Source organism: Nothobranchius furzeri, chromosome 10 (genome assembly GCF_043380555.1).
Source record: "Nothobranchius furzeri strain GRZ-AD chromosome 10, NfurGRZ-RIMD1, whole genome shotgun sequence".
Taxonomy (NCBI): Eukaryota; Metazoa; Chordata; class Actinopteri; order Cyprinodontiformes; family Nothobranchiidae; genus Nothobranchius; species Nothobranchius furzeri.
Window position 1 is genome coordinate 72,406,830 of NC_091750.1, and position 27,932 is coordinate 72,434,761.

The 27,932-nt window shown below is 44.1% G+C and overlaps 2 protein-coding genes across 2 annotated transcripts in view; one reads left to right on the forward strand and one right to left on the reverse strand.

Moving 5' to 3' along the window:
• LOC107387101 (microfibril associated protein 3) overlaps positions 1-15,649 on the forward strand; it is a 29,054-nt gene extending 13,405 nt beyond the window's left edge. The window contains exons 4-5 of the mRNA XM_015961869.3: positions 14,794-14,837; positions 15,030-15,649. Of these exons, the coding sequence (XP_015817355.3) occupies positions 14,794-14,825 (32 nt within the window). The 3' untranslated portion in view covers positions 14,826-14,837; positions 15,030-15,649. The remainder of the gene's footprint in view (positions 1-14,793; positions 14,838-15,029) is intronic.
• An 11,158-nt stretch (positions 15,650-26,807) lies between these two features.
• LOC139072066 (uncharacterized) overlaps positions 26,808-27,932 on the reverse strand; it is a gene marked incomplete at its 5' end in the record, with an annotated part of 1,210 nt that continues 85 nt past the window's right edge. The window contains 2 exons of the mRNA XM_070555256.1: positions 26,808-27,462; positions 27,760-27,932. The exon at positions 27,760-27,932 is cut by the window's right edge and continues 85 nt beyond it. Of these exons, the coding sequence (XP_070411357.1) occupies positions 26,887-27,462; positions 27,760-27,932 (749 nt within the window). The remainder of the gene's footprint in view (positions 27,463-27,759) is intronic.

Here is a 27,932-nt window from a genome sequence, read left to right on the forward strand (position 1 = left end):
AGTGAAGATATTGGGTGATCTCTAATGATATTGGGTTAATGATAGTATTTAAAAATCTGCTCGAGGGAGCGAACTAGGTCATTCAAAGATGATGATTTAAAAGGGCACAATCAGTACTCATGAAAGTCTAGGACATCACACATGGTCCCTCATGTCCTAATGATAAGGTAAGTCAGAATAAAAAAAAAATACATTTATCATCACTCCAAAATGTGACATTTCCATTCTGTTCATTTAACCTCCTATCAAGGGTCACACTCCGCTTAATGTTATTTTGTTTCTTCTCATAATCAAGTTTTAATTGGTATTCAACAGACACAGAAGCTTCAGAGAGTTAGCAGATTGTCAAGAGGAATCAGCTAACCACCTGACGCAGAGAAGGGTCAAGCCCCACTCTGTGTGTGAATAGGTCAGTGTAGCCTCCAGCAGTCTCCTTCTGTTTGGGTTACGATAAGGAGATAGCGAGGTTCGGCATGGCACTGAGAATTGGCCTTATCCCACTCAGTCACATTAAAAGAAAAAATAAATGAGTTTACTACGAAACAGCCGAGTGACTCAGTAAGCTAAATGACATTCCTCAGCTAAATCCTATTTATAGACAAATTTAGATTTGTAACAAAGACTTTTAACTTTATCATGTTTCATCAAATCCAAGTTATGAATGTAGGTAATTTCATACCGTCTGCCCTTAAGAAAAATAAATATTTGGTCATTGACTAAATTTACTCGATTAAAATTTAAATACATTTATTTGATGTGTTCAGCAATAAATATGTTCATTAAGTTATTTAAAATCTACCAACATTTAAATGTTTCAGTCTGAAACAGCATAATTTATTTCTCCCAATTCAAAATGAGCAAGGTCGGCCAAGCAGGCTGTGCCAGCAGTATAACTCTTATCTCTACTGGCTCTGAAAGCATGATCCGATGTTGATGTTCACATTCCAAAGAGGACAGAGAACCTCAAATCAACTGTCCAACTGCTTCACACTTAGTTTCAAGTGTGCAAACTCAGTTTTTAATTTGAAGCATTTACTTTTTTATTTTATATTTTCATTCAGCAGGTATTTCTCAAAACCTTTCTGATTTCCGCTTCAGCCTCTTGGCTGATAGAATATTGTCTTACTTGAGACCAAGGTCTGTTATAATATGTATGTTTTTCTGATATCCTTGCTGTTTAACCCAGACACAGAGGAACGTGAAATTCTGTGTCAAAGCATTTAAAAGTTCCCAAGCTGGGAATACATGGATAATTAAACCAATTTAAACTTTTTAAATGTAAATTCCCTACAGCAGCTTTAATCTGCTGTCTCATTTAATTTTATTTCCAAACTGTTTCTCCCCACGTTCTGATCACAAAGCCCGCTAATCGGAGATCTGAACAAGTTCCTACATTGGACAGATGCCAGGAGATTCAAATAATGACAACCGATATTTTAGAGTGTTCAAAAAGCAGTTTTGAATTCAACAGGTACTGCACACCAGATTATATTCACCTGGGTGTGATTGTCATCCGCTGAACTCCCTTGTCTTGGTTTTAAACGTCAGAAACGAAGATTTTAAAAACAAAAATAAGGAGATAAAATGCTATTTGACAATAGACATTAGTTTTAGTTGGTCTGGTATTACTGTTTTGACCAAATATACACTCTTAGCTTTTATTTGGGCACTCATTTTACCACCAAGTACTGTTAGACAGTTAATGTCTCAAATTGAGGGATTCCAGTAAACCCCTTCACTGCCAGCCACTAAAAGTGACACATTGTATAGTTCAAAATATATTAATCACCAGAATACCAGGAACTAAATATTTGGTTAGTGCTTAACCTTTTGATACAAACAAACAAACAAACAAATATTGTTTGTAACATTTAATAATTTACAAATAATTTTACTACATGTTCACCTCAGTGGACAACACGTATTCTGAGCATGAAATATGTTGGCTGGACTTGATGAAGTCCACCCGGAGGGTCTCAAATACAATAAAGTCTTCAGCAGCTGTGCTTAACAGTGAAAAAAAATAAATAACAATTTTGAGGATCTGTTCAAGTTTTATTGTCCATTTTCATTTTCTAGTTATAACCTTCAGGCCTCGATTGATAAGACCTAATTAGCTCAGAGCACAGCAACTGTTATTTTGTGTTGGCTCTTTTATTTTGTTTGAGCCTGGCTGTGCTCTCTCTCTGTTTCACAACTTCAACCCTTTTTTCTCTCCACCGCTCTGTGCTTCCACGTAAGCATAATACATTTGTGACACGCCAGCGGTTATCAAAATCACGTTTTCCATCAATCCTGACAAATTTCAAATCCTTTCCACATTTCCTGGATTGACATTTCCATCAATGTACAACATTTACTCAAAAGGTATTTTGTGAGTTCTTATTTCCCATATAGATACACGCCGTCTCTTAAACTTCGGCATGAGGTCAGATTTAGGCTCACAAATCTGCCCTCCACCTTTGTCTCTAAACACAGCGGCTCTCACTTATCAGCCAACCAGTTTAAAAGTCTGACCACCAACTTGAAACGTACAAATGATTTGCCATATCCTTCTTTCTACACGAATAAGCAAGTCTAGACACTCTCTCATCCATTCGAACACAATTAAAGCAGACAACGTCTAAGACAACATGAAACAACAAACAACAGAATAACTAGAATCACGTTTCTTATTCAAGTCTTAACGCCCAAAGGCCAGGCCAAATCAGAGTAGCGTTTACACTTCTGGCCAAATGCCCCAAAACCAATTCAACCTCTTAGTTATCACACTGGTCCATTAACTTTATCACACCAGAGTCGCGTTTATAATTTTGGCTAAAACGCCCAAAAACCAAGCCAATGCAGCATTCCCGGAATCTGCTTATCTTCATTCCAGGAATCTGTTCATGTTTATATTTTCCGGCTAAAACGCCCAAAAACCAATGTAACCCCTGGTCACCTAGGATTTCTCTTGTTATCACAAGACAAAACGACAACAAACAACTTGTCTCACCAAATCTCTCCACTCTGGGCTTGAGTTTGTGGATCCGCATTCCTCCTAACGATGTCAAGACATCATCGACCCCCCAGCAAAACTCAGCGCTGGAGTAGATTTAGGTTGTCAACTGTCCTCCGGCATCAGTTCTTGGCGCCGTGAGGGGATGGGACCCTGGCTTTCGAAGGACCAAATAATGCCATGGATTTTATCAATATGTTTATCAATAACCTATTTCCTATAGTCAGAGAGAAAAAAGAGACAATGAACAACAAGTCAAACAGTTATAACTGTGGCAAGATGCATGAGGCAAAATGCACTGAGTTTATTTATAGAGAGAAAGAGAGATTGTGTGTGTGTGTGTGTGTGTGGGACGTCAAGAATGTGTGTGTGTGTGAGTGGCTTGTGTGGGTTTGTCTGAATGAGTGAGCATGATCAAAGAGGCATAGTGCAATACATTTACATTCAGTTGACTGAATCAATGATTAAGAATGAAAAAACATACATTTTTCCATAACACTAACACAACATGCCACCCAGCTCCTGGTGCAATCTACTGTCATCTCCCGCCTCGATTACTGCAATGCCCTTCTAATTGGTCTTCCAGCCTGTACTGTGAGACCTCTTCAAATGGTCCAGAACACAGCAGCGCGTCTGGTCTTCAATCAGCCAAAAAGAGCACACGTTACCCCTCTGTTCATTGAGCTCCACGAGCTTCATCCAGCTGCACGCATCAAATTCAAATTGCTAGCACTAGCATACAAAGTCCGAGAAGGTATGGCTCCCATCTACCTGAATCCTCTTGCAAAGGCTTACGTCTCGGCTCGGTTGCTCCGGTGATTGCAGGATCGTTGGCTAGCAGTGCCTACACCACGCTCAGGACAATCCAGACTCTTCTCATGCATCGTTCCACAAATGTGGAATGACCTACCAAGCACTACCAGAACAGCAGCTTCCTTTTCGACTTTCAAGACACTCCTGAAGACCCTGCTCTTCAGAGACCATCTTCTAAACCAGCACCCTCCCCGCACCCGTCCCCCTCTGTACTGTCCACTCCTTGTTCCCTCCTCTCCATGATTCATCATGCTGCCTCACTGCCACCTACAACTGACTGGAAATTGGTTGTTGTTGTTGTAATTGTTGTTGTTAGCCCAACCTCAAAATTCCGCTATATCCGCTCCGCTCCACCCCCGCTTGCCGCTGCCGCTCGCTTCCGAACTCAAATTTTACTATATCCGCTCTACAACGGCTCCGCTCTGGTGCAGAGGCCTGATGTGCGCAAACAGGCATGCGTGGGATTTTCGAGATCTTGCGATACAGTCCGAGCAATAAATGCGGAAGTTAGATCCAAACACCCGTTGCGTGGGAGAAGCATCGAAATGAACTGTTTAATCTGCCCATCATTTGTGTTGAGAGATCAGCAGTGTTTGGATCAACAAAGGGTGACTGCTTTGATAGTGGAAACTGTATTTATGGCTTATTTTTGTGCATTTAAAGTTCAACCGCCATTGATAGTTATTAAAAGTTTTTAAACCTGTGCATATGAAACAAAAAAAAAACGCTTTTTGTTATCGATTTATTGTGAAATAACGGAAGTTGTGCTTGCTCCCTTTCCTGTTGGGCGGTTGTAATTTCTGTCCATTGACTGCGGAGGTGCTCCGGCGTCCGGCAAAAATAGAATCGATCCTATTTTTGCCGGATGGCGGAACGGCGGGCGGCGCACTGCGCCGCATGGCCGCAGTAGTGGAACAGCTCTGATTGACTACAATGGGACCGTTTTTGCTGCGGAGTTCGTGCCGGAGCGGAGCGGAGGTAGTGGAATTTTGGGGTTAAGGGCAACATGCCGATTATCACTTGTAAGTCGCTTTGGACAAAAGCGTCTGCTAAATACATGATCATAAACAATTTCAACGACGCTTCAGTTTGTTCTTGATAATGTTCATAAGAATGTTAGACCTTTTATTCAAACATCCATATATTTTTATTTTAGTGCTTTGTTTTTCCAGCACAGGACTCAAACGGGCTCTGCTGAGTGATTAAGGCTGTAATGGCAAAGCATAAAGCATTTTTATGCCTCTTAACAACATTTAACATAGTAGAATTTAAATATAATCTAGGGATTAAAAACCTAATGAAGTGGTTCTCTCACATTAGTCTAAAACCCTCCACCAATAACACGCTTTTGACCAAAACCAACCATTGGACCATTTGGTTGGCGGTCTTGTCGAACCACCACACTTCCCTGGGTCCTCCACTCCTCACACGCTCACGTATTTAAACACCACTGATGTGAGAGGTTCTCTGCTCAACATCAGAGACGCTTGCTGCTACCACTTCAACTTTAGGACCAACTACCAGAGTCCCAAAAAGAAAAACACCATTTGAAGTCACAGACAAGAAGAGATGTTTGGACATAGAAAAGGAGGACTGGTGTTTAGCATGCTTTTGTTTCCTTTAGTAATGTGGGTTTCTGGTTCTGACAGATGCAGATCCAGGGCAAATACCCGAGGGGATGGGTGGGTGTTCCGTGACCGTGTTTGTGTTCAAAACCTAGTTTGTTCTGTAGATTTGCTATAACAGCTTTAACTGGTTAAATTAAACTCAGGGTGAGATGTGACCACATTCGATTCCAGCTCAAGATCTAGTTCAGAGAGTTTAAACAGTTTTTATGCTTGCTAAAGTTAATTACCTGGGGCGGCCATCTTGAATCCAACGATAGATGGGAGCTTCTTTTACCAGACTTACTGATTGGCTAAACATCACATTCAACAGACACTCTTCTGTCTTCTATATCATATTAAAACAATCCAACAAGTTTAATATCCCTGATTTATGATTGTAGTGGTCCTAGCCGGCTTTAGAAAAGACCAGAGCTCTTAAGACTCCACACATGGCAGGATAGTCTGTTAATATCACCTTTGGAGCTTTTATGGTAATCAGGAGACCTCAGATTGCAGGTAGGGCTGGAGGTAGGGCTGAGTCAAAAATCAGCTCCATTTCCTCGCTGTGTGATCCAGGAGTCAAAGAGAAACAAGGGAAACCAAAACACAAGAAAACAATGTAAAACTAAAGGGACACAAAAGGACAAGATGGATGACTAAAAGAGCTGACACAGTGGAATAAATCAACATGACAAGAAGTAAACAAATAAAGAATTAATCACATTCAAACACCCACGTAGATGATGGAAAAGCAGTTTTTTCTTCTTTTATTGTATATTAAAATAATATTCAGCATTAGTAGATCTGTTTGGGGGGGGACTAAATGTTGAGATTTCATTTTAAAACTGTTATGTGAATAAAGTTCCACCATATTTTATTATTGACAGTTGAGCGATGACTGATGTAATGTCAGTAATATTTGTGCTGGAGGTGGCTGCTGTTTGGTGCGTTCTAACAAAGCTGCCTCCCTGTTGGCTTTGTGTTGGTTAGAAGTGTGTAATTTGTAGATAACAGCCTGTAATTTGCTGGCGTCTCTGCCGTGTGATTTACTGTGGAAGAGCTGCAGGTTCCACATGTTTCAGGCCGTTGTGTATCTGCTCCCTGACTCCGAGACCTGTCCTGCTGTCATCCCCTCACAGAGGAACGGTTTGGAGGTCTTAAAGTGGACGGTTGAATTTCATGACTCAGTGTTTTGTCCAGCTCCGGTTTGTGGCAGTGGGGTCGGGGATTGTTCCTCAGCAGAGGCTCGGGAGAGACTTTACTGAGTGGCAGACTCAACATAAATATGCAGTAATGAAGCTAATAAAATATTTATTGACCATTTTCTGTCTTTGTCTTTGCTGGGGAAGGTGGAGCTCCTCTGTGGAGTAAAGCTCCTGCATGGTGTGACTTTAATGTTACCATTCAAGTTGGTGTTGAAACAGGGATTTCAGCTGCAGTCACATTTCCATAAGTCAGTGTGAGCCGGGCCTTCTGAGGCAGACTCCGGCATTAATTTAGAGCTCGCCAACCCGGGCTTTGCTTCAGCTACATGCCAACACCATTTTGTCATATTCAGGTCATGGCGATTGACAGTCTGTGCTCCATCTTCAAAGCATGACACACAGCAAACATGTTTACTATGCATGGATGTGCGTGTCAGCATCTGCCGTTCCACCGTTTAAAAAGGTTTTAAAAAGCAATGAAGCTGCAGGATTCAGGAATGTTTCAGTCAGACTGAAAACCAACATTTTATGCTGCTTTAATCCCCCAGCAGAAGGATCCAGATTATGATAAAAGATCCTAAAGGTAATCACAGATTCCAGTTAGCCGTAAACATCCAGCAGCTTTGGTTGATTTATAGTCTGGAAGCTTAAAAAAAAGCCATTACGTTTGGGCTAAATAATTAAAAAAATTAGATTATATCATTCATCATATCGTTCTGTCTGGAACTGCTGACAAATCAGCTCCTTCTCCTGTTGTTAAAGGGGACTAGACAGTTTTGACTTGCTTTTAGCACCCCCTAGTGATCATTTGTAGAACCAAAAGCAAAACTTATCTGCTCGCTGTGCGTTCGTGTTTTATCACCTTAATCTAACAGCTGAAACGTCTCCCAGCCTTCATTAGTGTCTACAGGAGGCATTCATCACTAAATTAAACAAATCAGCTGTGTTCCTGCTCTAAAATATGCAGGAAACCTGCTGGAACCAGACTGCAGAACCAGGCTTGTCAGCTCAATTTTTTCTAAGTCCAACAGAGCGGCCCGCCAGTCAAGTTGCAAGTGGCATATTCTGGCCACTGGGTGGCTAGGAGCTGGGTGTCCTTTCTTGTAGCCTAGCCTTGGTCAAAAATTACCCAGAATACACCATGGTATTTTCAAAAGGACAACATATCAGAAGCCAGCAGCTACTTCTGGGGTAAATTTGAGGTTTAAAAGTAAGTCAACTACTTTAAAATGGTTTTTTAGATCCAAAAAAGTTACCGATGGTTGGTTAGTTGCTTAGTAGTTGCAGCTTCGGGGGCTAGCGGGTAGTAACTCACTTATATTTTTAATTTAATAAACATATACACAATTTAAAAAGTAAAAGGCGTGTTATATATTTAGATTGAAACTACCACCTCCGGCAGAGCTTTGACCGCGTCCCGAGAGCAGTGGGGGACATTGACGCCGAGTGGGCCTTACTCCACTCTGCAATTGTTGAGGCGGCTGTTGCTAGCTGTGGTCGCAAGGTGGCCGGTGCCAGTCGTAGTGGCAACCCCCGTACCCGCTGGTGGACACCAGGGGTTCGGGGAGCCGTCAGGCTGAAGAAGGAGGCCTACAGGGCGTGGCTGGTCTGTGGGTCTCCGGAGGCAGCAGACAGGTACCGGATAGCCAAGCGGTGTGCAGCAGTGGCAGTTGCCAAGGCAAAATCTCAGGAGTTTGGTGAGGCCATGGAGAAAGACTATCGATCGGCTCCAAAGAGGTTCTGGAAAACTGTCCGGTGCCTCAGGAGAGGAAGGCAGCAACTCGCTCACACTGTTTACAGCAATCACGGTGTAACCATGGACACATTGCTTGGTGTGTGTGTGTGTGTGTGTGTGTGTGTGTCTGCTCTGTCTTCTCGATCCCCAGTGAGTCGTGGTGGATGGCTGCTTATACTGAGCCAGGATCCTCTGGAGGTTTCTTCCTGTTAAAAGGGAGTTTTCCTCTCCACTGTCGCTATATGCTTTCTTAGTATGAGGATTGCTGTAAAGTCACTGACACTAGTCAGTGACTTGATGCAATTTGCTGGGTTCCTTATATAGGACACATTATTTCTGATTGGCTTAATGAACTGACCTGAATTGGAATGTTTATTTTGTGAAGTGCCTTGAGATGACTCTTGTCGTGATTTGGCGCTTCATAAATAAAATTGAATTGAACTGAATTGAATGGGGAGCTGCTGACTTCAACTGGGGCTATAGTCGGATGGTGGAAGGAATATCCTCAATCCCACCTATGCGCATTCCGAGGAGGAACCAGAGCTGGGAGACCTGGGGATGGACTGTACAATCTCGGGGGCAGATGTTGCTAAGGTAGTCAAACAACTACACAGCGGCGGAGCCCCAGGGGCGGATGAGATTCGTCATGGGTATCTCAAGGCTATGGATGTTGTAGGGCTGTTGTGGTTGACACGCCTCTGCAACATTGCGTGGTCATCGGGGGCAGTTCCTGTGGAGTGGCAGACCGGGGTGGTGGTCCCCATCTTTAAGAAGGGTGACCTGAGGGTGTGTTCCAACTACAGGGGGATCACACTCCTCAGCCTCCCTGGAAAGGTCTACTCCAAGGTACTGGAGAGGAGTGTCCGATCGATAGCTGAACCTCAGATTGAGGAGGAGCAATGTGGTTTTCGTCCTGGCCGTGGAACTGTGGACCAGCTCTATACCCTTGCAAGGGTGATGGAGGGGGCATGGGAGTTTTCCCAACCAATCCATATGTGTTTTGTGGATTTGGAGTAGGCTTATGACCGTGTCCCCAGGGGCAACCTGTGGGGGACGCTCCAGGAGTATGGGGTGGGTGGCTTTCTGTTAAGGGTCCCTTTACCAGAGGAGCGTGAGTTTGGTCCGCATAGCCAGTAGTAAGTTGGACCTGTTTTCAGTGAGGGTTGGACTCTGCGAGGTTGCCCTTTGTCACCGGTTCTGTTCATTACCTTTATGGACAGAATTTCTAGGCGCAGCCGTGGTGTGGAGTGTGTCGAGTTTGGTGGCAGAAGAATCTCATCTCTGCTTTTGGCGTATGATGTGGTCCTCCTAGCTTCATCCAGCTCTGATCTTCAGCTCTTGCTGGGTAGGTTCGCGGCCAGTGTGAAGCGGCTGGGATGAGGATCAGCACCTCCAAATCTGAGACCATGGTGCTTGACCGGAAAAGGGTGGCTTGCCGACTCTGGGTTGGGAGAGAGGTCCTACCTCAAGTGGAGGAGTTTAAGTATCTCGGGGTCTTGTTTACGAGTGAGGGTAGGAGGGATCGGGAGGCGAATTGGTTCAGCGTCTGCAGTGATGCGGAAGCTGAGCTGATCTGTCGTGGTGAAGAGGGAGCTGAGCCAGAAAGCCAGGCTCTCGATTTACCGGTCAAACTGCTTCCCAATCCTCACCTATGGTCATGAGCTTTGGGTAATGACCAAAAGAACGAGATCGCAGATACAAGTGGCCGAAATGAGTTTCCTCTGTAGGGTGGCCGGGCTCAGCCTTGGAGATAGGGTGAGGAGCTCGGACATTCGGGAGGGACTCGCAGTAGAACCACTGCTCCTCCGGATCGAAAGGAGTCAGTTGAGGTGGTTTGGGCATCTGGTCAGGATGCCTCCCAGACACCTCCCTGGGGAGGTGTTTCGGGCATGTCCTGCCGGCAGGAGGCCCCCGGGTCAACCCAGGACACGTTGGAGAGGTTACATCTCCATTCTGGTCCGGGAACATCTTGGGGTCCTGCCAGCGGACCTGGTGGAGGTGGCCGGGGAGAGGACGGTCTGGAGCTCCCTAGTTGGGATGCTGCCCCCACGACCCGGACCTGGATAAGCGGAGGAAGATGACGACGACTAATATGTATAAAATATAACGTTTTCTCCCTTGTCACGTGACATTAAGTGACTGTCGTGGAAGTCGCGGTCACATGATACAAGTCTGTTCCATTTAACCGTTTTCTTTGACCAAGGAAGGACAGTGTCCTCGTATGCAAGGCGCCTGACCTCGCAAGACATCACCTTGCAAGGCCAGGCGCCTTGACATTGAGAAACGCCCCTCCTTATCTTGTATCCTTGCTCGGCTAGCTAAATGGCTAACAAATGGAGAACAGATGCCTTGGTAGAACATGAGCATTGGAACACGCCTTGGCGGTTCTTGATGATGTCTCTCCTAGGCAACCGGGGCCTTGGAGATAGAGCTCAGTTATCTGGGAGGGGCTGGGAGTCTATGCTGCTCCTCAGGTTCAGGTGAGGATGCTATTGCAAGCCAATTTGCTGGACTAGCTCCACTCTTAATTAGATGTTTTTAAAATCTCAGGTTTGGCCTGCAATCAGTGTAGTGGGTGTGACATTAATTGCCAGTAAACACCCTTCACTATGTAAAGAGATGATTAGCAATCACCGAATTACCCAAGACTTCTAATTCTTACCAATATACATTTAAGTGGACATAAGGAAGACTTCAATTACACCAGTACACTCTCTCTAATCCTTCGGCTCATGAATGCCTCAGGTAAAGATAGCTGTCCCTTTATGCTGAGGAAACCGCTAGTTCAGCTGTAGCAAAGGATGGTTGTAACAGCTAATAGCATTCAAACATTTGGAATGGGATACCGGTAACTAGCACCTCACCTTTGTCGTAGATTACAGACAGAGGAGACCCCCCAGAACGTGGATCCGTTTTAAGTTCCTCGCAGTGAGAAACAAATTTTATTCCACAAACAGACAAAAAGATGAAAATCCCGTTGCAGCGGGTTACACAGACAAAAATCAGAAACTCTCTTCCCCCCAAAAAGGCCAGCTCAACCTCTCCTAAAAACTCTCAAAAGCCTCTCTCCGAAAAGCTCAGTCCATGACTGACTGCCTCTCACTCATCCCATCAAGCTCATCCCGAACAGACCCAGTATCTTCCTTTTATTCACTCTGTCCCTCCTCCCCTCTGCATTCTTCAGGGGTTGCATCTCCATGGCAACACCCCCATCCTGCTTCTGGAGCTCAACGTCTGGTCATGTGTTTCCTCTTCTTGCGATTACATCATCTCCTCCGGCAGGCTTTGCTGGCTGTCCAGAGTCTGCTCCTCTCGACTCACCTTGGCCTCTGGTGACCTTAGCCTAACGTTGCCCCTCCTTCTACTACTCTTCTTCCTCTCTCGGCCTTGGGGAGGAACAGTAAATCTTCTCCTTCATGCTAGTTATCGTTATGCTAGGCTTATCGATTTTAAGAGTACATGATCCGTTTTTATAACTATTAGCTGGTGCACCTGGACTTTCTCCAGGAAAAGCCTCCTTGCCTCCTCCACTTCTCTGGAGGTCAAAAGGTTACCACAAAACCGTGAGACGAAACAGCTCAGAATATTTATGACCTCAGGGTGAGAAGCTCAAGTCTTTATCAGTAATACACACACACACAGTTGTCAAACAAAGGACACAGCCAGCATTAATTGGTTTCACAATAACTGAGAATTAATCCAGACCAGATCTTATATAGTTAACAAGCCTGGGATCAGTCTCAGTTCATCAGATGCCTTCAGCGGGACGTGTTTCAGGCATGTCCTTCTGGTGGGACGACTGTACATCCACTGATCTGGGATCGCCCTTTAATCCCATGGGATAAGCTGACTCTGAAGAGGACGGTCTGGGCTTCTGCCGCCAGTACCCGGATCCAGAAGACAGCAGGAGAATTTAGAGACAGGAATGGAGAAATTATCAGATCAGATATGTATGTTTTTGGTTTCTTACATTTTCTGGCTTTCTCAGATGAACATGAACACCTCTACCTCATTTCCTATAAAACATACAGGCTTAAGGCAAAAGAACCCCAGAAACTCTGAAAGCGAGCTGGCTGCAAGAGGAGCCTCGTGCGGGGAATGTGGCAACAGATGAGACGGATTCGGAGGCTGATTTTTAGGATTAAAGCTGAGTGTCCTTGTGTTACTCATGGAACTGAAAGAGAGCTGTCTTTTCCTCTCCGCGCCCATGAGACATCCTATCATTTTAGTGCCTCATTTCTCCTCCATCTACAGCCTTGGGTTCATTTCTCTGATCTTCTCATTAAGCTGTCTTCTGTGGCTGCTCTTGTATGACATTGAGAATTTATGTCAATGTCTTATTTTATGTTGTGAATTTAAAACTGCACTCAAAACCTGGAAGGCCTTTTTGGGTTGCTGTCATTTGATTCACATGGCAGGAGTCAGAAATTATTCACACGGACCAGGATGAAAGATGAAGCAGAGAAAATGGTCATTTTCTCCCAAATGGAACGCCGGACTTCCGGCTGCTGTGATATTATTGTTACTTGAGGTTTCTGTTGTGACTCAGAGCTCCGGCGAGTCACTGGATGAGAAAAATCACATCCTGGAAACAGAAATAGGTCTGTGGAAGAATGAAACTGTCCCTGTGATGGCTTTGTTTTCATCACGGTGAGTCCCACAGCCGAACGATGCCGGAGACAAATGTGCGCTCGCTCATTTGGCTTTTCTCTTAACGCGTCAAGTTTTTCCACGAAGCTTTTATATGAGAAGAAAAACCACACGGGAGCAACAACTAGAGTAAACAAACTCTTCAGCTGCACCACCCACCAGTAAAGAGCAGACATCTTTGTGAAAGCACACACACACACACACACACACACACACACACACACACACACACACACACACACACACACACACACACACACACACACACACACACACACACACACACTCACTCTGTCTGCCAGGATCTCATGTTTTTCAAGCCTGAGTCATGCTTCTGCGTCAGTGCGGAGGCACGCAACGCCATTATCTGTCCTTGCGGGCCTGCTGGAAAGCCCTCGCCATGACGGACGGAGTCAAGCTCTTTTTTCTAAACATCCGTCCGTCAAGATGGAGAACGCAAGCTTGTGATTGGTCAGGGCACGGTTGTCGTCTACACCACTGCCATCGCGCCCTAAAAATCATAAAGAGAGCCGAGGATAACTAGCGGCAGACACGGGGTGTTTCTCAATGTCAAGGCTCCTGGCCTTGCGAGGCGATGTCTGACGAGGCCAGGCGCCTTGCTTACGAGGACATTGTCCTTCCTTGGTCAAAGAAAACGATTAAATGGAACAGACTTGCATCACGTGACCGCGGCTTCCACGGCGGTCATGTAACGTCACGTGACACGGGAGACAACATTATATTTTATACGTGTTAGTTTCAATATAAATATATAATGAGGCTTTAACTTTTTAAATTGTGTATATGTTTATTAAATTAAAAATATAAGCGAGTTACTACCCGCTAGCCACCGAAGCTGCAACTACTAAGCAACTAACCAACAACAGATAACTTTTTTAGATCTAAAAAAACATTTTAAATTAGTTGACTTACTTTTAAATTTGAAAATTCTCCCAGAAGTAGCTGCCGGCTTCTGATCCGCCGTCTTTTTGAAAACACCGCGGTGTGTTCTGGGTGAATTTTGACCAAGACTCTGCTACAAGACACCTCCCGTGTATCCTCACCCAGCTAGCTAAACGGCTAACAAACAGAGAATACGCCTCGGTAGAACATGAACGTTGGAATCGATTGGAACACGTCTTGGCGGCTCCTGATGACACATCTCCTAGGCAACCGGGGTGGGGCCAAGACATCAAGGCAAGGTTCCTTGGCATTGAGAAACACCCACGGCGAAGCTTGAAGAATACCTCGCGAAAAAACTCTAAAAACATGAACTTTTAATTCCCCCGTGACTGGAGGAGTGAAAGATGCGCAGAAGCATTTTATTTGTGAACGGAAATGACAGGAAACGTGGGTTTAGAGGTGGCGAGCGCATGAAGAGGTGGAAGAGAATGAGAGACAAATTTGTCTGTGTCAAAAAGTATCTTCTAAACAAAAAACACAATATAAACACACTATCTTGGACCGCACACATGACAGGATACCACAGAACAGCGCTACGCCCTCTGGTGTCCTGGCGGGGAATTGCTTTGCAACACTCCCCAGGAGACAGAGAAGTATGAGAGCTAAACGTCTCCGTCCGTGCGTGTCTCTCTCTTTTGGAGCTGATGGAGAAGCATGAATCAGGCTGTTTCAAATTTTCAGCTTTGCAAAATAAAAGTCTCAGAACAACTACAAACAGTTTAATGACAATTATTATATTTAATCTGCTGTTTTTAAATCCTGAACTGTTAAGGCTGCACGTGAGCTGGACAATTATTTATAATGCTAATGTGATCTCCGCAGACGGGTCCCAGCTGCAGATATCTGTAAACTAGCAGTAAAAGGAGGTAAGTGGTTTTATTTTTGTTTCCATTTATGACAAAAGAAGCAAATAACAGAAAACTATAACAAACCAAAAACGTTTTATTATCAGCACACCTTTCTCAAGTGTGTGGAGAACCAAGCTTTGTTAATGGAGCTACCTTCACCCTCACGAGGACCTTTAGGGTTGTTGTTGTTCTGCTTCTCACTTCCTGTAGATGGAGACTTTGTGGCACTGTCCGGGGACCAGAGTCAAAGCTACACTGTAAAAATGAAGACGAGCCTTCTGAGCGCCATCCGCTCACAAGTCGGCGCTCCGCTGCTGGTGAACATGAATGAAAGAGCAGAAGGCTGAAGCACTCGCGTGAGAAAAAGGTTTACTAGTGGTGTAAAAATAACGGTGTCTTTGTCAGAGTAACCTACACTGTAAATACTGGAGAGTTGAATCTGATGACACTTATCTAATAGTTTTTTTCTTTCTCTTTGAACAACAAAGGTGTTTTTTAAACAAGGCGAGCTTTGCCAAAAAGGAAAAGTTAAATGGATGAGCAGGTTTCAGGTTTCAGTTTTCCAGCTTTTCCAGACGGGAGAAAGCGTCGGCTACGGCTGTGAAGCTCAGTCTGGACTTTCCTACAGTTTCATGCTGTGACTCGAAGAATCAACAAACCCGTTTCACCTCTCTAATGAGTTTAATGACATCTCATAAAGTTTCAAAGTGTGTATTTTGTCAGAAATGACTCAAAATTCAATTTTCTCAAGTCCTGAATCATCATGAGGCTGAAGCTTCTTGTGTCTGAGTCTATTTACATATTTAGTAAATAAAATGCAGATTGAGTGAGATGTTTTCTTTCTTTGAAACAGACAAAATCACATTTTTGCATTACATTTCTTAAGTTCAGAGCTCACATCGACATGCACAGAAGACTGAACTGAACAGAGCTGATTCTGGGACCAGGATGCTCGAAGTGATGTCATCACGGTGAGCACTTGTTTTCACCGACTTTCTGATGCAGGTATCAATTTCTGGACCGGCCCGGTTCCCTTGTCCTCCCAGTCTGTTTGCATCCTGAGGATTGGGTTAATGGTGTGCTGCTAACTCCGGCCCAATCATCCTTTACATGCTGCGCTCACGCGGCCGCCTTCACCCTGCATATCCATCATGGCTGCAGTGGCCGGCCCGACTCATAACATATTTATGAATGCAGCCTGAGGGAGGCTTGTGCTCAGAGTACTGACACAGTCTTTAAATGTTGCATTTTGATCTCTTTACTGCTCTTTTCCGCTCATTTCTCAGCTACAGAGATGCTGTTTAGATGAACACTTCAATTGAACCGTTGTGACATCCAGATCCAGAACCGAGTCAGAACAAGTGGTCCAGGATCTAGTTCTGACAAGTATTACTCATGGAGGTGGTGACAGAGTTTAGAGCCGAGTACCAGTTCACCCAGTTAGTGTTCTCACACCTGCAGCGTTTAGTTTGTTTAGATCAAACCCATTCTGTTTTCCGCCTCGGTGCGGTCCGATTGAGCCGGTGGAGACACAGAACTCTTACCAGGAATCGAGATCCGTTTGAGGAGGTGGAACTCCGAGCCGACCTCGATCCGAAACGATGACCATGCTTGACTCCAACGCATCCTGTAGCAGGTCAGTGTTGAATTTTGGGAGGCAGGAGGACACAAACCATTTCAGTTTATTTATAAAGCGCCACACCGTGACAAGAGTTGTCTTCACAAAGTAAAGCATTTCAATTGAGTTCAGTTCATTAGGACAAGAAGTTAAAAGATACCTACATATGGAAACCCAGCAGGTTGCATCGAGTCACTGACTAGTGTCAGAGTCTTTACAGCAGTCCTCATACTAAGCAAGTATGCAGCGACAGTGGAGAGGAAAACTCCCTTTTAACTCATTTACTGCCAATGACGACTAAAGTCATCATTTGCATGTTTTTACTGTGTGGGCGTCGGAACGAGCCCCCGCACCGTGAGAACAAACATCTCCGCTCTAAAGCCGATCTTCATACGCGTACATCACACGTCACGTGATCAGGAAGCAGGAACATCCATGTGTTAGGAGATCGTTTTGGGCCACTGCTGTAAAAAAAGTGAGGCACGAACCGGTGTCGGTGCAGGATCGGCTCGGGGTCCTTCGACTGCCGATGACGTCACATTACAGCTAATCTACTCAGCTTTCACACACACGTTTTGGAAAGACATCAGCAGTTGTGTTAATAAATTCTTGTTTGTTAACACCTAAATGTTTTCTTTATAATTGTAATTTGTTAATAAAACACCATATTATCTTTGTTTTGTAAAGAATGTGAAACTGCATAAAACCAACATCGGACTGACAACAGATAGGACAGTTCTTATATGTGAAGCCACATCTGTTTGTATTAATGTGGAGTTCATCTGTATATTTCCTTAGTTGTTATCTAAATACATTTTTTGACTCAAAATATTGCTTGGTGTCTTTCAATAAAGTTCTTATATTTTATTTTGACCCATTTCATCAACATCAAGAGCTTTTGAGGGTCACCGTTTATCATTTGCTAATATTTTACATTTCCTTTAGAAATTCAAACATATTTTCTCCAAAAAGTGTTGATTTTTGGACTACAGGACTACAACCGCTAAGACTACGACCACAAAGTTGTTCTGACCAATCAAAATAATAACGTGATAACGTTACTTCCGTAAGCTTCATGTTCAGCCAATCAACTACTTTGATGTCATTGGCAGTCGAAGGACCCCGAGCCGATCCTGCACCCGAGCCGATCCTGCACCCGAGCAGATCCTGCACCCGAGCAGATCCTGCAACGACACCGGGAAAGCTTCTGCCGATCACAATTCAACAACAGATTATGAAAGAATGGATAAGGCTCAAAACGCGCGGATTGTTCCTGATGTAAGAGGTGGGTCTACTCTTTGTTTTGGTTGTTTTGGCGTCGACATCATCCTAACGTGCAACGTTCTGTAACTCTTAAAAAACAGTAAAAATGGTGAGAAACACTGGCAGCGAAGGGCTTTACCGATCAGGAAACAGCTGGCAGCGAATGAGTTCACAGGAAGAAACCTCCAGAGGATCCTGGCTCAGTATAAGCAGCCATCCACCACGACTCACTGGGGATGGAGAAGACAGAGCAGACATCAGCAGCTACTTAGTAGCTCCTAGCTAGCTGAGCATGAAGCAAGGACTCAGCTGGATGACCAGATCCCGTACCTGATCGACATATCTGTGCCGAAGACCAGATTTGTCAGCTCTGATTCATAAAACACAAAATACTTCAGAAACGGCTCAGGGAGGGGTTTCGTTAGTTTGCGCTAGATGTGTAAACATCTCTAATGTCCATCAGATTCTGCACACAGGTTCAGCTGGTAACATTCTACCTGGTGAAGATCACTAATGGAAAACCTTACCCAGCAAACATTCGGACGTTTAATCGACGCTGAAAAGACGTCAGGCCGACACGTCCCGTCATGCATGAAAAATAGTTCCAGAATGAAAGTTGAACCGACGTCTTTTTTGGACGTGAATTACACGTAACAATTATACATGTAACTACAAATCTGAGTGGATTTTTAGGAAATGTTATGTTATATATTATTTTTAATTTGGACCGTCCTACCGCGACCATTTTTGGCTGTGGACACGATGTTGCCATCGGACCAATATTTGCTGGGATGCTATAATGAACTACACGTAACTAATTGTCAAAATAACAATTAACTGTAGGCCTGTCCAAATGTATCTAAATAGATTTTTAGGGCATGTTCTGTTATATTATTTTTACAAATTTGGGCCGTCCTACCGCAACCATTTTGGACGTGGGCGCCACGTCGACGTCGGACCAATGTTTGTTGGGTATAACCAAGAATTACCGTTACATCAAAGGAAAAAAATCAACCAAACACACTTTTTATTTGTTTTTGTGCTCCGGAGACAAATATTCAACACAGATTTTCACATTAGAATATTTGAGATTTTACAAAATAAGATATTTAAAAATCGTCTTGTCAAAAAAACAAAATTTTACAATTGCAGCTTTTTCCCACTTTACTGTGACAAAGTGAATAAATAAGCTGCATGGAAACATCAAAGGACATTATTTTTGTGTTTTTAGTCACACTGAGCCATTATCGTGAAATAAAAACAGATGTGTTGTTCTGAATTAAAAATCCAGACTCTGGTGACTGATGCTCGTCATGAGTCACGAAGGGACAAACATCAGTGACTTGTGGTGCCTTCTCTGCTGTTTTCATCATCATGTTAACATTAAACGGATCCTTCAGGAGAAATCCTAATTTTTCTGAGTCTGGAGGCACTCTGGTGCCGGTGATGAGCTGCTGTGGCCTGCATCAGTTCCCCTTAAGAACAGATACATAAAAAGGAAAGAGTTTGTGAAGTCCTCTGTGGAGCTGGTGTTTCAAAAGGCTGTAAGTAAGCTGCTGATGAAAGACCCACAGGTCCGTCTGTCGTGGTTCTGACTTAACGTGATCCAATTCTGCTTTGATCAGAGCCTGTGGCATCTCCTCTTAAATCCACTGCAGAAGTGCCAATTTAAACACCAATTTGTTCGTCGTGAACAGAGCCGAGCTCTGAACAAGGACAAAAGCTTTTGATCTCACAACGGACGTGGAAAACATTCACACGGGGGAAATCCTGTCTGACGGGTGCTTTGAGGCGTCTGTCGCTCCTGTAAAAGGTGAGGGAACGTTCCCCGTGTAGCCGTTTAAATGTTTAACTATACATGAGCTGCACAAGCCAGAGAAGTGAGTAAAGATCTCAGATCACCAAACTAGCAGGAAGGGAAAATTATGGGCTGAATTGTTAAACTGACATTTGTTTTAAACACAACCTGTGGGCTCAGAAAAAGTGAAGGATGGAATGTGAATCCAAACGGCTCCACGGACAAACCCGGAAAAGTCTACGTTTAATGAACAGAAGCATAAAAGCTGCTTTGTTCGACAGAGAACTGAAGGACAGTTTTATTAGGGAACAGATCTTTGTTATTAGTGTAAAATAACCTTTTTATCACAAGTTTAAATGGCCTGTATTTGATGTAGCACCTTCTAGAGTCCTGGAACCCCCCAAGGTGCTTTACAACACAGTCATTCACCCATTCACACACACATTCACACACTGCTGGGGATGAGCTACGATGTAGCCACAGCTGCCCTGGGGCGCACTCACTGCCGAGCACGGGCGCCACCGGTCCCTCTGACCGCCACCAGCAGGCAACGTGGGTTAAGTGTCTTGCCCAAGGACACAACGACAGCGACAGACTGAGCGGGGCTCGAACCTGCAACCTTCTGATTACAGGGTGAGCACTTAACTCCTGTGCCACTGTCGCCCCTGTTTACTTTTCTACTTTTCCACATATGTTTCATCATTTTTTACTTCTTGTGAAGTGCCTCGTGATTTTTAGCTTCAGACGATAAAAGACTTCTTCTTCTAACTTGAGTTTAAATGTTTGTCGGTTCAGTTTAGCTGATCCAAATCAACATAACCGTTTGTTTTTGTATTTGAGGAGAGTCGGCGCACACCCATGTACACATGGGGAGAAACTCTGAGCAGAATGCCAGCTGGGCTTTGAACCAGCAACCTTCTTGCTACCAGCTGCACCTTCATGCAGCTCTAAACTGACATGGTTTTCTCGCCAGAAGAAGATGTCTTCTCATCTTTGCTCTCATGAGATCTCCAAAATGAAGTGTCCTCAACGGTCCTCGTTCTCCTTTCATGAGCCACTGGGTCTGGTTTTCGTCGCTCCAATTTTAAACAGATTCGAAACATTAGCAAGAAAACTTTTGTTCTAAATAGTAGCAGAGAAATGACGGGTTTCTGGAGATCTTCTCGGTTCTGTTTGCGTACATCAGAAATAGTCAGGGAGGAGTTGGTGAACAACACGAGACAAAATTAAGAAGCGTTGTGATAAAATTACTATAAGAAGTTTGGATCAGCAGTTTCAGTTTCACCGTAACCATGTCCGGAGCTGTGCTCCCCGAAACACTCTCCTGCTCCATCACCCCGTTCGGCACACCAGCAACACGCTAACATGATGAATCTAGCATGTGTGACCATGATGACATCACACCCTGAGCCATGACCGCCTCTCAGCCCACATCAGCATGCAGCAGCAGCAGCTTTAAATTGCTGTCTCATCTTATTAAATAGACTTTATTTTCAAGTATTTCCATTTTCTGAGTCATGCTGTTTGATGCAGTTGATAAAACGCTGATCTAGTTAAGTCATAATGTGACCAGTGAAGCTCAGTGAGGGCAGGGAGGATTGGACCCAAGCTGCAGGAACCCCGAAACAACTCAGGCAGGAGCGGTTGAATAAATAAACCTTCTTTTTATTTATGATGATGAGCGAATCTCCAAAGGGCAGGAAGACCAGCCTAAAGTCTAGAAAAACTGAATTACAAACACAAAAGCTCATTTAGAGCAAGAACCTGGAGTGGAACAACACTGACAAAGACAATGGACCAACACACTCTGAGGCCCTGTCCACACGTAGCCGGGGATCTGCCGAAACGTAGATATTTTTCTACGTTTTGGCCTGTCATCCACACGAAAACTGAGTTTTTTCACACGAAAACGGATCTTTTTAAAAACTCCGGCCAAAGAGAAGATCTGCGTTTTCTCCGTTTTGGGTGTCTGCGTGTGGACAGACAAAACCGGAGTTTTAAGGTCCGCAACGTCACTTTCCGCGACAAAAAAATGCTGACATCACGTGTGCGACCTGTGTTTACACTAGCCGACAGCATGGATGCCATCAGAGCTGCGCTCGCTTTATCAATTGTCCAAGCGCTTTCTGCTTGTTTGTGTTTGCAAGCGGAATTACTGCTCCTTGCGGAAGACCACAGACGAAGGACGAGGTTAAAAACGGGGGAAGTACTGCCGCCTACAGGTCTGGCATGTCCTTAACAACGTATTTATCCGGGTACGTGTGGACAGAGTTTTTTTTTAAACGAAGTGGTGTGGATGCAAGTTTTTGGAGGGGTGGATATTTGTTAAATAAAACCCGGCTACGTGTGGACGAGGCCAGAGAGACAAGACAGGGTTATATACACAGAGGGAAGCAATCATGGAAACAGGTAGCAGGTGTGTGGGAGTGTGAGCTGAAGGGATCAGGAGAGACTAATTAACTAAGTGGGGAAAGAACACATTGTATTAAAGGGAGAAACTGACTGGATAAATATACAGAGAACTAAAGATAAGAGAACTAATAAACCTGAAACTAGACACCAGAACAAACACTAAATCTTCAGTTTGGGAAACTAAAGAGAGGGAATCTATGAGGAGACTAAAAAATCAAGTTTTCAATTCAATTCAATTCAAGTTTATTTATAAAGCGCCAAATCACGACAAGCGTCGTCTCAAGGCACTTCACATAATAAACATTCCAATTCAGGTCAGTTCATTAAGCCAATCAGAAAAAAGTTTCCTATATAAAGAACCCAGCAGGTTGCTTCAAGTCACTGACTAGTGTCAGAGTCTTTACAGCAATCCTCGTACTAAGCAAGCATGCAGTGACAGTGGAGAGGAAAACTCCCTTTTAACAGGAAGAAACCTCCAGAGGATCCTGGCTCAGTGTAAGCAGCCATCCTCCACGACTCACTGGGATAGGATAACTAATTATGAAGTGACTAGGGGGGAACATGAGGGAAACCTGGAGGGACCTGGGGACCAAAGGGACACAGAACAAGACACTCAGGTCTGAATCAGTTATGACACCAAGATTTCTAACCTGAGTCTTTATCTTTATTCCTCTGGAGCCGAGCTGAGCAGTAACCTCCATCCTATCCTGATTTTCAAAGACGATGACATCAGTCTTGTCTTTGTTTAACTGGAGGAAGTTTGATTTCATCCAGTCATTAACTTGTACATTAGTGTGCTTCAAGCTGCTCTCCAGACCTCAGTGACCTTTTAGCATAAAGGGTTAAAATGACTCCCTGTTCAGCTGCAGGTGCAACTAAAGCTAAGACAGGTGAGAAATGTCGGGCTTGTGCCCACGAGCCCTACTCATCAGTGATTTTCTGTGTTAGTGTGGAGGTTTCACACGTGCTGAGGCCTATCCAGCTCATGTTCATGCACCCTAACCCTAACACCCAGACTGTCGGGAGCATCTCTTAAGAAAAACCAAGACAGAACAAATATAAAACGCACAAAGACTGAGTCTGGAAGCATTCGTGTGAGTAACAATCCACTCCAAGCTGCTGAAGGATTTCTCAGAGGACGCCTCCCTTGGAGGGACAAGGACAGGAGTCGGTTTGATGAAAAGCTGTGAGCGAAGGTCATCAACCCAGAAATCTTCAAACTTACAACCTGGAACCGGAGAGACAGCGTCCTAACGCGGCAGCTTCTTTAGTTACCGATGCTGAGAACATTTGTCATCATCTCTGACCTCTTCGACTGCTCGACACGCAGTTCTGCTCGGGTCGGCGTTTGTGAGGCGTGCAGCACCGCGGAGCTGCACGCCTCTCTGATTTACACAAACACACACCCCACCTCCACAAGACTGATGGTACATGTGTGTATTCAGATATAGGTAAAGGTAGCCCACCCCTGATTCTGTCAGATTAAACATCAGCGGAGCGGAGAGGGCATGGAGTGCCGAGCAGCACCTCTTGTGCAGAAGAACATGCGGCTTTGAGCAGCCTGATCATAAACAGCTTCAGTTTCCCTCTTTGCATCCATTCCTTACAGTTTTTTTTTTCGATTGCTAAAATTCAAAAAGCTAAAATGAGGCACAATTTTCACAACCTCTACTTCTGTTCCCAATCGCTTGACTCAATTTATCACTACTTAAGATTTCCTTCTCATATTAGAACTCTGATTTTCCTCCTTTACACTCTGATGTCAATTTCACGTTACCCTGCTATCAAAACACAACACACAGTTTTCAGGTTTACACACACTTCTCACATAAATTCTCAAAGCTTCAATCAACAACACACAAATATTCAAATCTCTAAACTTTCGGGTCTGGCGAGCAGTTTGCAATCAGGGACTGCAGCATAAAAGTAAGTTTCCACAAGGCTACCCAGGTGCATGAGTGGTTTCAGGACCACCCACGGTTTTCCATTTTACACCTTCCACCTTATTCCCCCTTCCTCAATCCCACTGAGGAGTTTTTCTCAGCCTGGAGGTGGAAGGTGTACGAAAGGAATCCACAGAGCCAGGTCCCACTGCTTCAAGCCATGGAGGAGGCTTTTAGAGACGTGGCCTTTGAGGCCTGTCAGGGCTTCATGAGGCACTCCAGGCGGTACTTCCAGCGCTGTTTGGACCAGGAGGATGTTGATGAGGCCCTCTGGCCAGACAGAGACCGGAGGCATGATGCCCATGATTATGCTTGAATGGGAGAGAGGGGGTGGGGGGTTAACTGTAAAAATAACATTTTTGTCTCAAAGTTTGTGTGATGTCTAATGTTTGTCCCGGAGAAAAGTGGGCACTGTCATACATTCAGTGTATAATTCATTCATTTTGCTCTTCAGTGTTCTTTCCGTGCTTGGTAGTGTTCACCCAAAGGCTACTTGTGTTTAAGCAATGAATGGTATGTGTGTGTGTGTGTGTCATGTGAAAATGTGGCTGTGTTTACCAAATGAAAACACGTGTTCCATTTTGGGAACGTGTTACGATATGTGATGGCAGGGTTTTGTTGCAAAGGGAAGCCACGGTTTAGGAATTTGTGTGTTGTGTTTGGGGTTTTGTGTGTGCAGTTTTGAAAGAAACGTACAGATTTGAAAAACGTGTTTTAGCAATCGAAATAACCTGTAACAGGATCACACGCATCAACACACGCATTTCACGGCCTTCGTAACATCAAAAGAGCAAAGCTATGCCTCCGTCATTCAAACCTGAAACAAAAAGGGACAAAAACAAGGACGGATGAGCACATGGTGGGAAAGCAGTGATGGGTGCTTCAGAGGAACGTAACAAGGCTGCAGCTTTCCTCTAACGTTGATTATTCTCCTCCAGATGCTGAGGGACAAACGCCTGCTGCTGTTCTCAGAGTCGTCGTCGATTAACCATTCACCGTCTCCACTCATGAACAACTGGCAGGAAGTCAAAAGTTAAAGTTAAAGTCCCATTAGTTGTCACACACACTGGTGTGTGTCCGCATTTGACGCATCCCCTGGGGGAGCGGTGAGCTGCAGACACAGCCGCGCTCGGGAACTATTTGGTGGTTTAACCCCCAATCCAACCCTTAATGCTGAGTGTCAAGCAGGGAGGCATTGGGTCCCATTTTTTCAAAGTCTTTGGTATGACCCGACCAGGAGTCGAACCCCTGATCTCCCAGTCTCAGGGCGGACACTCTACCACTAGGCCACTGAGAAAGGTAAGTCCGGGAGGTTTGTGATGTGTCGCAGCGAACTTCACTTGAGAAGGAACGTTTAAAGGCCAAACAGTTTAGATATCCGAGTAATCTGGAATTAACAGGAATATGAACAACTTCCCACAAAGAAAACCAATTTAATTTAATCCATTCATGCCTCAGTCAGGCGTCTGAACTACTTCAGCTGGCTCCTTTCGATGAGGAGGAGCAGCCGCTCTGATCCAAGCTCCTCGTCTTTGCTCTGAGAAAGAAGATAATTCCAGCTTATTTTATTCAGGATCATGGTCTTCTGGTCCCGATCCAGATTTCAGGACTGTTGGTGAGAGCTAGATGGAAAAATCGAGACTTCTTCACCAGATCGATTCCTGCATCACTGCAGCCTGATCCAGAGGTCCATCTCTCCCTCTCCACTAGAGGCAACGACTCCAAACCCAGAGGGAGAATCACTCCTCTGTCCATTTCTGTCCAGCTCTTACAGAACCACCTTCATCTACAAAAGGCTCTGATGATTCACACGGGATCTTGGTCTAGAACAGGGGTCCCCAATCCCCGGACTCTGGTCCAAATCTGGATCCCGAGAGGGTTTTGTCCAGACCACAAAGCATTTTCTCATTTACTATTTTACTAGCTGCTTGAACAGGTCTGCCATGCAGCTATGTGGGTGCATCATTCTGGTCCACGCTCCAAGCCAGCTGGTGGCGGTAATGCTCCATATCTGTGCTGGTTTACTAGCTGACAGTACACTGACTTGTGAGTAAAAGAGGACGGCTTTGTAAAAAAAACAGAACAGACTATGACTTGACCTCCATCGGTGTAAGGCCCGTCTGTCCTTTATGAGAGGGGACATCTAGAGAGACATGAAATAATAGGATCTTCAACCAAAACTATCCACGCAGATCTGATAGGAGGAGAAGGAGATTAAAGGAACTGGGGGGTCAGTGTGAGCGAGCTACATGGCTGATGACGCAGCCTCTGACAGCGCAACAGCAAGCGTTCATTGCAAGTCGCTGGGAACACCAAAAGCCTTTCACTGACTCAGAAATGATCGAGGAGCGCCTGGACGCTGTGGCAGAAACCCTTTTAGAGGGAAAAGAGCAACGACTTAAGGAAAAGGTTAGTTAAATTCCCATGTCTGCCACGAGCACAACCAGGAACTGTGGCACAGACCCAGCTCCACTGTGCCATTCAGTGCTCCACGCATCAACGGACGCCCAGCCGTGGTTTCTGTCAGGTTCTATCATGATGCACTTTTATGTTCAAAAATTGTAACAGCATTTTTCTGTTTAGCCAATGATTTCATGGACATGTGAGTAACTGATCAGTAGCTAAAAGACAAAAGATTTATTTTGTGTTATATGTTAAACAAGAAAGAAAGAAATGATTAATGCTGTTTAATTAAAATGACGGGACTCCAGATTGTTTGGGTGATGGAGGTAGTGGACCCCTGGTTGAGAACCTCAGCTTTCGAGGAACTGACTAAGTACAGCTTGTTGCTGCAGAACATGAAGAACTGACCTTTTAAGATGAATGAACTATGAAATGTTTTTACCTTTTCTGTAGATGAAGCTGCTTTTATCACCAGCCCACTCGTCACTGCAGGGAAACGTGGATTCAACACATCAGTGACTACAGTTTGTTTTATTCTCAGTGAAACTCAAACATAAACATGATACAATGCATCCAGAGCTGCAGAAAGACCCAGAATCACAAACACTAAACAGCTGTTACCTCTGGTCATCATGATGGTGGTGATGATGATGATGATGATGATGATGATGATGATGATGATGTAGTTGATGATGATGATGACGACGATGATGTAGTTGATGATGATGATGATGTTGATGCTGTTGATGATGATGATGATGCTGTTGATGATGATGATACTGTTGTTGATGATGATGATGATGATGATGATGATGATGTTGATGATGGTGATGATGTTGATGATGATGATGATGATGATGATGATGATGTTGATGTTGATGATGGTGATGATGTTGATGTTGATGATGATGACGATGATGATGATGATGTTGATGTTGATGATGGTGATGATGTTGATGATGATGATGATGATGATGATGATGATGATGATGTTGATGTTGATGATGGTGATGATGTTGATGTTGATGATGATGACGATGATGGTGATGATGTTGATGTTGATGATGATGACGATGATGATGATGATGTTGATGTTGATGATGGTGATGATGTTGGTGATGATGTTGATGTTGATGATGATGACGATGATGATGATGATGTTGATGTTGATGATGGTGATGATGTTGATGATGATGATGATGATGATGATGATGTTGATGTTGATGATGGTGATTATGTTGATGTTGATGATGATGATGATGCTGTTGATGATGATGATGATGTTGATGATACTGTTGATGATGATGATGATGTTGATGATGATGATGATGCTGTTGATGATGATGATGATGATACTGTTGATGATGTTGTTGATGATGATGATGTTGATGATGTTGATGATGATGTTGATGATGTTGATGATGATGATGATGATGATGATACTGTTGATGATGATGATGATGTTGATGATGATGATGATGCTGTTGATGATGATGATGATGATACTGTTGATGATGTTGTTGATGATGATGATGTTGATGATGTTGATGATGATGATGATGATGATGATGATGATGATGATACTGTTGATGATGATGTTGATGTTGATGATGATGAGGTTGATGATGTTGATGATGATGATGATGCTGTTGGTGATGATGATGATGATGATGATA